The 10,749-nt window shown below is 42.1% G+C and overlaps 1 protein-coding gene across 2 annotated transcripts; it reads left to right on the top strand.

Annotated features, from left to right (window-relative positions):
- The first annotated feature begins 4,411 nt into the window (after positions 1–4,411).
- On the top strand, positions 4,412–10,175 carry smcr8a (Smith-Magenis syndrome chromosome region, candidate 8a). Of its 2 annotated transcripts, XM_041207157.1 has the most exons (3): positions 4,412–4,679; positions 4,754–6,880; positions 9,473–10,065. In XM_041207157.1, the coding sequence occupies exons 2-3, from the start codon at positions 4,758–4,760 to the stop codon at positions 9,924–9,926; spliced, it is 2,577 nt and encodes an 858-aa protein (XP_041063091.1). In that variant the 5' UTR covers positions 4,412–4,679; positions 4,754–4,757; the 3' UTR covers positions 9,927–10,065. The 2 variants fall into 2 exon arrangements, with proteins under 2 accessions (XP_041063091.1, XP_041063090.1); XM_041207156.1 differs by having other exon boundaries at positions 4,412–6,880; positions 9,473–10,175.
- The last annotated feature ends 574 nt before the right edge of the window (positions 10,176–10,749 follow it).

Below are 10,749 nucleotides of genomic sequence, written 5' to 3'. Positions count from 1 at the left end.
ATGCTACGTGCATTCAGATACAAAGCCTTTAAGTTTGCCCGATTGTCAATTTTCCCTACTCTTATATGATTCTTTGATGCAATATGGCGTTCACACACTATGCCCCTTCCTTTCACTTTTTGATAGCAATCAGCTCATCACTAAGCTGCACTCTTACCCTCTCCTAAAACTTGGATTTTTTATACGTCCATGCAACTGAACCCTCCCCCCGACTATTTAGTTCAAAGCCCTATCTACGACCCTAGTTATGCAATTCGCCAGGACATTGGTCGCAGCATGATTCAAGTGGAGCCTGTCCGAACGGAGTAGCTCCCTCTTTCCCCAGTACTGGTGCCAATGTCCCATGAATTGGAACCCACTTCTGCCACACAATCTTTGAGCCACGCATTTACCTCTTTCGTCTTATTGACCCTGTGCCAATTAGCTCATGGCTCAGGTAGTAATCTGGAGATTATTTTCAACTTTCTTTTTGTTTACCCAATTAAAATCTCAAATTACTATGCATCAAAGCACCCAGAATAGCTAGCTTTAATCAAATTAACACACAAATAGGCACAGATTCAATTACAATTCCAATTTTAAAACAATTTCCAATAATATTAGACATTAATATCACTTCATAACAATCCCATATATTTGCCATCATGAAGTTCATCTACTTCAACTGCCATAAGACCACTGGTTCTTCTCCGTCTTAGCCCATCTACCACTATGCTTTTGTCACCTCCAGGTTCAACTATTCTAATGCTCTCAGTGAGCCTCCCATCCTCTGTAAAACGATAACCCATCCAAAACAACTGCTTGTATCATATTCTGCACTTAGTCCCATAGATCAATCACCCTTTGTCCTTTGTTGACCTGCATTGCCTCCCAGTTCCCAAAAACCTCTAAGATAAAAGCAAAAAACTGCGGATGCTGGAAATCCAAAACAAAAACAAAAATACCTGGAAAAACTCAGCAGGTCTGACAGCATCTGCGGAGAGGAACACAGTTAACGTTTCGAGTCCGAATGACTCTTCATCAGAACTAGGGAAAAATAGAAAAGAGGTGAAATATAAGTTGGTTTAAGGGAGGGGGGTGGGACAGGTAGAGCTGGATAGAGGGCCAGTGATTAGTGGAGATTGCCAAAAGATGTCATAGACAAAAGGACAAAGGGGTGTTGACGGTGGTGATATGAGCTAAGAAATGTGCTAAATGTGACATTAAGGGTAGAAAGCAGGACGAGCAAGGTACGGATAGCCCTAGTGTGGGTGGGGTCGGGAGATGGGATCGAAATAGGCTAAAAGGTAGAGATAAAACATTGGATGGAAATACGTTAAAAAATAAAGGAAAAGAAAAATATATATAAATTATTGGAAAAAGGGTGATTGGAAAGAGGGTGGGGATGGAGGAGAGAGTTCATGATCCAAAGTTGTTGAACTCAATATTCAGTCCAGAAGACTGTGAAGTGCCTAGTCGGAAGATGAGGTGCTGTTCCTCCAGTTTGCGTTGAGCTTCACTGGAACATTGCAGCAGGCCAAGGACTGACATGTGGGCATGAGAGCAGGTTGGTGTGTTGAAATGGCAAGCGACAGGGAGGTCTGGGTCATGCTGGCGGACAGACCGAAGGCGTTCCGCAAAGTGGTCACCCAGTCTGCGTTTGGTCTCTCCAGTAAAGAGGAAACCGCATTGGGAGCAGCAAATGCAATAAACTAAATTGAGGGAAGCACAAGTGAAATGCTGCTTCACTTGAAAGGAGTGTTTGGACGGTGAGGAGGAGGGAAGTAAAGGGGCAGGTGTTGCACCTTCTGCAGTTGCATGAGAGGGGGTTGAGGTGTAGGGGGTGATGGAGGAGTGGACCAGGGTGTGCCAAAGGGTACGATCCCTGCGAAATGCCGCCGGGGGGGTGAAGGGAAGATGTGTTTGGTGGTGGCATCATGCTGGAGTTGGCGGAAATGGCGGAGGATGATCCCTTGAATGCGGAGGCTGGTAGGGTGATAGTGAGGACAAGGGGGACCCTATCATGGTTCTGGGAGGGAGAGGAAGGTGTGAGGGCGGATGCGCAGTTGATGGGCTGGACACAGTTGAGGGCCCTGTCACAACCCCGCTTCCTGTAAGGACTCCATCCCATTCTCTCAGTTCCTTCGCCTCCGTCGCATCTGTTCTGATGATGCCACTTTCAAAAACAGTTCCTCTGACATGTCTTGAGGGCTCTCAACCGTGTCCGGCCCATCTCCCGCGTGTCCGCCCTCATACCTTCCTCTCCCTCCCAGAACCACGATAGAGTTCCCCTTGTCCTCACTTATCACCCCACCAGCCTCCGCATTCAAAGGATCATCCTGCGCCATTTCTGCCAACTCCAGCATGATACCACCACCAAATACATCTTCCCTTCACCACCCGGCGGCATTCCGCAGGAATCATTCCCTCCAGGACACCCTGGTCCACTCCTCCATCACTCCCTACACCTCAACCCCCTCCCATGGCACCTTCCCATGCAACCGCAGAAGGTGCAACACCTGCCCCTTTACTTCCCTCCTCCTCACCGTCAAAGGGCCCAAACACTCCTTTCAAGTGAAGCAGCATTTCACTTGTACTTCCCTCAATTTAGTCTACTGCATTCGCTGCTCCGAATGCGGTTTCCTCTACATTGGAGAGACCAAACGCAAACTGCGTGACCGCTTTGCAGAACACCTTCGGTCTGTCCGCAAGCATGACCCAGACCTCCCTGTTGCTTGCCATTTCAACACACCACTCTGCTCTCATGCCCACATGTCAGTCCTTGGCCTGCTGCAATGTTCCAGTGAAGCTCAACGCAAACTGGAGGAACAGCACCTCATCTTCCGACTATGCACTTTACAGCGTTCTGGACTGAATATTGAGCTCAACAACTTTAGATCATGAACTCTCTCCTCCATCCCCACCCCCTTTCCAATCCCCCTTTTTCCAATAATTTATATATATTTTTCTTTTCCTTTATTTTTAAATGTATTTCCATCCATTGTTCTATCTCTACCTTTTAGCCTATTTCGATCCCCCCCCCCCCACCACCACCACCACCACCACCACCCCACTAGGGCTATCTGTACCTTGCTCGTCCTGCTTTCTACCCTTAATGTCACCATTAGCACATTTCTTAGCTAATATCACCACCGTCAACACCTCTTTGTCCTTTTGTCTATGACATCTTTTGGCAATCTCCACTAATCACTGGCCCTCTATCCAGCTCTACCTGTCCCACCCCTCCCCCCCTTAAACCAGCCTATATTTCACCTCTTTTCTATTTTTCCTTAGTTCTGATGAAGAGTCAGTCGGACTCGAAACGTTAACTGTATTCCTCTCCGCAGATGCTGTCAGATCTGCTGAGTTTTTCCAGGTATTTTTGTGTTTGTTTTTGTCCCAAAAACCTCTAGTTGATCTTTCTCATCCTACAGTATAAATCTGTCCATAACCTCATCCCTCCTTACTTCTCCAACCTCCTCCTGCACTACACCTCAACTCTTCTCTCCCTGAATTCTGTCTGCAAGTATATACTTCCCCTTCTTTCACTACAGCCCACCATTGACAGCAATACCATCAGTTATCCATGGCCCAATTTGGAAATTTCCTCCCTCAACTCTTCTGACGTTCTACTCCATGTACTGTGCACTTTGTTTTTAAAGAAAAGCAAAGAACTTACACTTCTATAATAAAAACATAAAATGTTGGCCAGCATCCACAGTATTTTGCTTTTGTGTTCGTGTAATAATACCTTTCATCAATTTGGAAAGCGTTTTGACCAAATTTTAGGCCATCCCTCTCAATATCTTGTGCTTTGGATCAGCATCAACGTTTGTCTTTGAACCATTTTGGTAGGTTTTTCATGTTAAAGGTGCAACATAAATGCACATGATTGTTGGGTGAATTATAAATCAGAGCAATTAATTGATACCTCCAGATGGAAATTGATGCAAATTAATGGGGAATTTTACTCAACATTTCCGAACTACGGAAATTCTCCCTTCATTTTGCAGATTGCACTGTGAAAATAATAAAAAGAGCTATTGCATTTTTAAAAATCACGTTGCATTAAAATCCTAGAAGTAGAAAACCCTGTGCAGTGACTCATGCCAAAATTTGTAACTCGGGTTCTGCCAGCATAGCACTGAGTAAACACTCTATCGGTGTCCGTTCGCGGTCCTGATGCACTCTGGGTGTTGTAGTTCTCATCTTCATTGACCCTTAGGCTAAACGGCGACTGGAGTACTACAACTCCCGGAATGCTGTACGCCACATCTTTAAAAAATATTAAATAATCGAACTTTAATATCTACCGCAGCTTTTAAATGGCTTATTTGAAACAATTCATACGCAAGGGATATTATTTTTTAGAAAAGGATTGTTTGATGAAAAAGGGTGCATGACGCTAACTTCCGGTGAAGCACCAGGTCAGATGGAAACAAAATGGTGGCTTGTGAGGAGGCGCAGCCGTTGCTAAGGGGGACATTCTTTCTTTGTGATTTACATGTTCGGTTTGGGAAGGTGGAAAAATGATCACTGCTCCTGATGTTGTGGCTCTCACTCACGAAGATGACTACGGGGAGCAGTATAGCGATGACTCGGTGCCCCCTTTCCAATTCCAATCCGAAAACCCCTGGTCCAAGACGGCCACAGCTAAATTCGAGAAGGATTTCATTCTGATATCCGAGTTTTCCGAGCAGGTAGGCCCTCAGCCTTTGTTAACCATCCCAGACAATGCCCGCGGTAACTTTGATCTCAACTATTTCTCTCTCAGGATCATGTCTGTGGATTATCAAGCCTCCTTTGTGGGGCACCCCCCTGGGACCAACTATCCCAAGCTCAACTTTGTGGAGGACTCCAAGGTGGTGCTGGGGGACTCCAAGGAAGGGGCTTTCGCCTACGTCCATCACTTGACTCTCTACGACTTGGAGGCGAGAGGTTTCGTCAGGCCATTCTGCGTGGCTTATATCTCCGCCGATGAAAACAAGATCATGCAGCAGTTCCAGGAGCTATCGGATGACTTTTCCAAAGCCTCCGAGTGTTTGAAAACTGGAAATAGAAAAGCGTTTGCCACTGAACTGGAAAAGAAACTCCAGGACCTTGAATACACTCGGAATGTGTTACATAATGAAACAGAAATCCAGAAAAGATCTAACGATAAGGGATACTACTCTTCTGTCGCAATTGAAAAAGCTAACGAGTTAGCCAATGTGGAAAAGTGTATAATTGAACATCAAGATCTTTTAATGCAGATAAGAACTTATTCACACAAAAAAACTAAAGACGCGGACTATTTCTCATATGAGCCGGAATATGGCAAAGAACAATTCGAAACCGGGTTGGAACAACTAAATACAGACGAAATATGTGAAAAAAATAGCTTTTCCGATAGAAGATCTTATACACCCAAGTTCACAAGGGCTAAGCCGGCAAAATGTTTTGAAAAAAAGTTGAAAACCCTAGAAGAACTTTGTGATAACTACTTTTTTAATCAAACTCTAGAACAGCTTAGGCAGGTAGAGAAATTCTTCAGAGGTGATGTATGCTATCTGATTACAAGCCAAATTGAAAAAGAACTGCTTCAGCAACAGCAATTAACTTCCTTTCTGTTTGAAGACCCATTACTCTTTGATGAAGAACAAACTGAAAAACAACAACGCTGTGACAAAGTGCTTCCAGTTTTCAACATTCTCAGCCCTAAGGTTTTGGAGCATCCCTGTTTATTAAATGAGGCCACAAGCTTTGAATCATACAAGTCTTGTGTGGAGTCTGTGCCTATTAAATTGGATCAGCAAGTCAACATAGAGAGTTACCATGGGACTGTGGCAGATTCTATCCCATGTAAAAATCCTCCAGGAGCTTCAGACCATCTTGAACTGGAAGGGAAAGAAAAGGGAAGTATCAGTAGCGGTGAAAGCATTGAAGTACTAGGTACAGAAAAATCCTGCCCAGCCCCAATATTTTCTAAATCTGACAGCCAAGCAAATCTGCAGTGCCAGCATCCAGAAATTGTGAGGAGGAAATTTGTAGTCACCAGGCGGACAAATAGCGAGGACAGCATTGAAGTCCTCTGTACCACTGAATCTTTGATACCTGAAGACTTTAAGGCCACCTATCCAAGTGCAATACATGAAGAAGAACCAACTTTAAACAATGAAGAAGAAAAGCAGCTGAGCCCCAGTCTCTTGCAGCCCGATGCAAATCTAAACCACAGTAATGAGTTTAGCAAGGCAGATTTTGAAAATAACACCATAACACTGCCTGTTTTATCTGAGCCTATAGACTCCACTTGTTGTATTGGGAAAGAGAGCCCAAATTTTACTAAATCAGTACCTACGTTTGTAACTGAAGAATACAATGATGGAGTAGTCAATGTTCCACCACAACGCAGTAAAACCATAGACCAAATATTCCACAGTGATTTCCCACAGCAAGATGAGGTTAATGGATTATATGTTGCTGGTGATCAAGCATTATCTACCTATGAGAAAATGTACAATGATGTATCTGGTAATGGTGAAACAGCTCAACTTCCAGTAGATGAATATTTGGACAACATGAGTTATATTAGTGCGTCATTATGTTCTGACAGGACTCCATCTCCAGCTTTACCAAACTGTCCAGTAAAAAGGGCCTCTGGAAAGCATAAGAAGCAGTCTGGGAAGAATTCATTGTGGTTTATAAGGCAATATTCTTTTGCACAACAGGCAATTTTTTCATTGCTGTCCGGCCGGACATTGGTAATAGTAGGCGAACAAGAAGGAAAAGTTAAGAAGCTTATCAATGCTTTATCAACATTTGTCCCTAATTATGGCAGAGATTCAGACTCAATAAAGCAATGGGTAACGTTCCCTTTGCACATCAACCATTTACAGACCTGGAAACTCATTGGACTTCAGAGGTGCGTATTAAATATCGGTACAATATAGCTATGTTTAAGGACCAGTTTTCTTAGTAATCAATTCAAATCTGACTATCAGAGCAATAGATAAGCTTAATACTGTCGCTGCATTTCAGAATGGCAAGAATTGGTGAACTTGTAATCAATTAAATAGTAAGTTCAGGAGAATTGCCAAACTAGTCACCTTGTAGATATTGCCTTTTATCAGTAATATGGATCCCAGGAAGACATTTCTCAAAGCTCTTCCTGATAACATTTCCATATTTTATTTTACCAGATGTTAGCAAAATTTGCTTGTTCTCTCTTTATCAAATAGTGGGTTACTTTCAAAAGTGAGTGTATTGGGACTATTCATAATACTTTGATTTATTATCAGACTTGAAGGTTGGTTTCTGCTTAAGCTGTCGGCTTATTTGCAAAAGAAAAACCTTTTTGCTCCACCGCTTGTAAATACACTTGGTATGAGCACAATCTTGTCACCTCAGTAACCTAAAAATATCCACTCTAAGGTATATTCTCAAACTTATGGTCCCTTGTATGATGTTGTCTGAAAATTCTATCAACATACATTTATTCCTCTGCAAAGATTGATTTATGACATTAGTAAGATGAACTTAATTAAATTTTAGCCAGGTTTAGTAGAGATTGTTTTTTAAAACCCACTTGGAGCTATTGTCTGACAGGTCTGCTCCAAGCAGGACAATAAATACCCACCCAAAACGCACATGTAAAACGTGCCTTAATACCAGCAATTTTTTTGAGAGAATTTTTTTAAAGTTTGTTTTCACTTGTAATAATGCTTGATCATTTTAAAATCTCTTGTCTAATTCTAGAGCCTCATCTACCGGCCTCTTTTACATTGGATTTTGTATAGCAGTATTTCACACTGTTCAGTGACTAATACTCTAAGCAAGAAGAATGTTAGTGTTGTATGAGGTTAGACGCTGTGGTGAATTTATACCCTTCTTAGCAGCAAATAATTTGCACTTTTTTAAAAATAGTACATCCAAAGTCAATTGCAGGATCAAACTCAAGACATCTACTGTAAGCATGTAGGTCCCAATTGTTTCTGTGCCCCTGCCACACTGTGTAACTTTGTCTCATTACTTTTGAAACAATGCCCCATGATGCATTCAGATTTTTGTATAGTTTCCTTATTAGAACTGTTCAAATTACAGTCTGAAACTTTTTTATTCTCCAATCTGTAGCTTTTGCTCCTGATTACCTAAAGAAGCTGAGCTGATGACTTAATAAACTGAACACTCTTTACATAAATGCCATTACTTTATGCTAATCTTCAAGTACAAATTGACAACTAAACAAGGTTGTTGAGATTCACCAACTTGGTGCTATCCTACTGGTGTTTCCCCATTGCAGTGAGGGTTGGAAAGAGTGTTGACACAAGATCAATAGTTGAACTTGGCAGTTTATATGCAGTCTTGGATCATACAGACATTGAGAGCAAGACCAACTCCAGCTGGTAGTCTTGCATCACTTGGGACTTTACACTGGCCATATTCTGGTGCCATTACAACATGGTGTGAAAATGTATTTTAATTTAATGGAAGTCACTGCTGTCACCTGCCTTATCATGGTGAGTGGAAGCCAAGAGTGGCGCTCTGAGTATGTTCCTTTGTTACTCAGCTGAATTTGAGGGATAATGATAGACCACCTTCCACAACTCTGGTCTGTTACTGTACATTGTATTATACAGTACCTGCCCAAGACATGTCATACAAAGTTGCCCCTGAGAATCCACAGTCATTTCACTTTAAAGCAGCATTGCAGCAGCTTTTCTATTTAAAAAGTTCCTTAAAAATGATGTGTTGGGTTCAGATAGGGAAATATGAATGTGAGATTGGCGATGCTCCCTCGTGTCTGAAACTCTGTAAAATGAACAGGAAATGTTTGTGTGGTTAGAGGGAATCAATAGCTTCCACTTTTCATACTTGAAACAGTTGATATCTGAGAAAAGTCTAGTCGCAGTCTTCCCTTTTTATGTACAGCTACACATAAAGTCCCCTTTTACTAGTAACTATCCTAGGCAATCCAAGCAGATTGTTATATAATGAATTAAATAGTCAATGTTACAGCGTTAGATCACCATAAAATCCTGCTTAGATTTTTTAAAACTCTGCTGCACTTTTTGGATATCTTGTTGAAGTCCTTTAATTGGTCCATCTGTACTTCATGGTCACAATGCTTCTAACGCCAGCTGAAGCTGTACTGTGTGGTCATTTCTGTCAAACAATCTAACCAGTGATGGGGGGGTGGGGGTGGGTGAAGAATCCTTTCCCAGGTCTAATTGTGATAGTGAACTCCAAGCAGCAGGCATGACTATCGGGGGTTTTGCAATGCAAGAACCTTAAAGTGAAATGGACTGTTGATTTGAAGCCCACATCTTACATGTATTGTTCACTTATCCACTGACATTTTGGAGCTGGAAGTGTTCTATTATTCAGACTGAATTTGAAAAGGCCACACTGGAAGTTTTGAAATGGGCATTTTTACTACTAAGTATGTATTCCCATTGTACACGAGAATCCTATTGTGAATGAATTGGTAAATGTTTTGTTTCTTTGACCTTTCTAGAATAGCTTCTCCCTTGGGTACCAGTATATTGCACTCGCTGAATCGGTACAGTCGCTACATCAGTGTTCTAGATTGTGACAACAAAACTCTCCGTTGCCCGCAATATAAAGGACTGCTGATCACCAGACTGGCAGACCACAGGACTCAAATAAAGAGGGGCAGCACATATTACATGCATGTCCACAATATGCTGACCCAACTATGCTCCCAGGCTTTTCTCTACACTTTCTGTCATCACCTGCACCTTCCTATTGATGAAAGAGAAACTGAAGAATCAGTCACCTGTCGAAGGGTTAATTTTTTAAAGCACCACCTGGGCCTAATGAATGACGATAGCAAAATTGTGCAATACTTTGCAGAGCTGATAAAGATGCACTACCTACAAGAACCTGCAAAGGGCTTAAATCCGGTTCTGCGATTTAACTACACCTCCAGCAGTGTGTTTAAGATCTAGTTCTGCAACATTCTCCATTCAATGCTGACATTTTATTTTGTACTTTGCTCACAGAAAAGCATGACTTTTTTCTGTTGGTTTTCCTACATTGCTGTACTGTTGCCTGCACCGTGAAAATGCATCAATCTGGCTAAGGCAGGTAAAGGAAAGTTGAGCATTTCTTATTTACAGATTATTGGATAATGTTTTAGTGATGAGATGAATCAAGAATTTACAGGTCTGGTAAATTCATGTGTCTTCAGCTCGGTGCACTTAAGTTGCACTTTTAAAAAGTAATAGGCTTGGGGAAGAAAATCTCAGATGATGTAAAACATTGAGGGGAATGGAATGCTGCAGTTTCCTGAACCATGGGTGAAACAAAACTTTCAGTTTTGAGACTTTGTTCCTGGAGGTTTATTTACAGAGTGACATGGTCAACAGACAAGTTGAAACCCAGCTCAGGGTCTCTAAACTGTAATGACGAGAAAGCACAACACTGGAGCTCGGAAACTGAATAACACTGCGTCAGAGGCCCCTTGACTGTTTTGACTTGAGTTATCACCCTAAGACTAAAGTTTCAGAACAATTATCCAGTGTATCTATCAGTTTGCATTTAGGAGATTTGAGGTGGGTGGGGGGCAGGAATAATTCCCTGATTGTCATGTTAGCTGTAACTCTGAACATCAGCAGCTCTAAAACTGGCAAGTGGGGTGTCTAGGTTATAGCTAAGGTTTGGGTGGCAGGTTGTGTTGTAGCAGTACCACTATAACCAGATCATCTGCTGTCCTCAAATATGGTATGTGAAAGTAACTCATGGTTATAGTCCAGAAAACAAATTTAGCCT

Source organism: Carcharodon carcharias, chromosome 15 (genome assembly GCF_017639515.1).
Source record: "Carcharodon carcharias isolate sCarCar2 chromosome 15, sCarCar2.pri, whole genome shotgun sequence".
Lineage (NCBI taxonomy): Eukaryota > Metazoa > Chordata > Chondrichthyes > Lamniformes > Lamnidae > Carcharodon > Carcharodon carcharias.
Note: the sequence above shows the minus strand (reverse complement) of the source record. Positions and strands in the feature narration are given on the sequence as shown.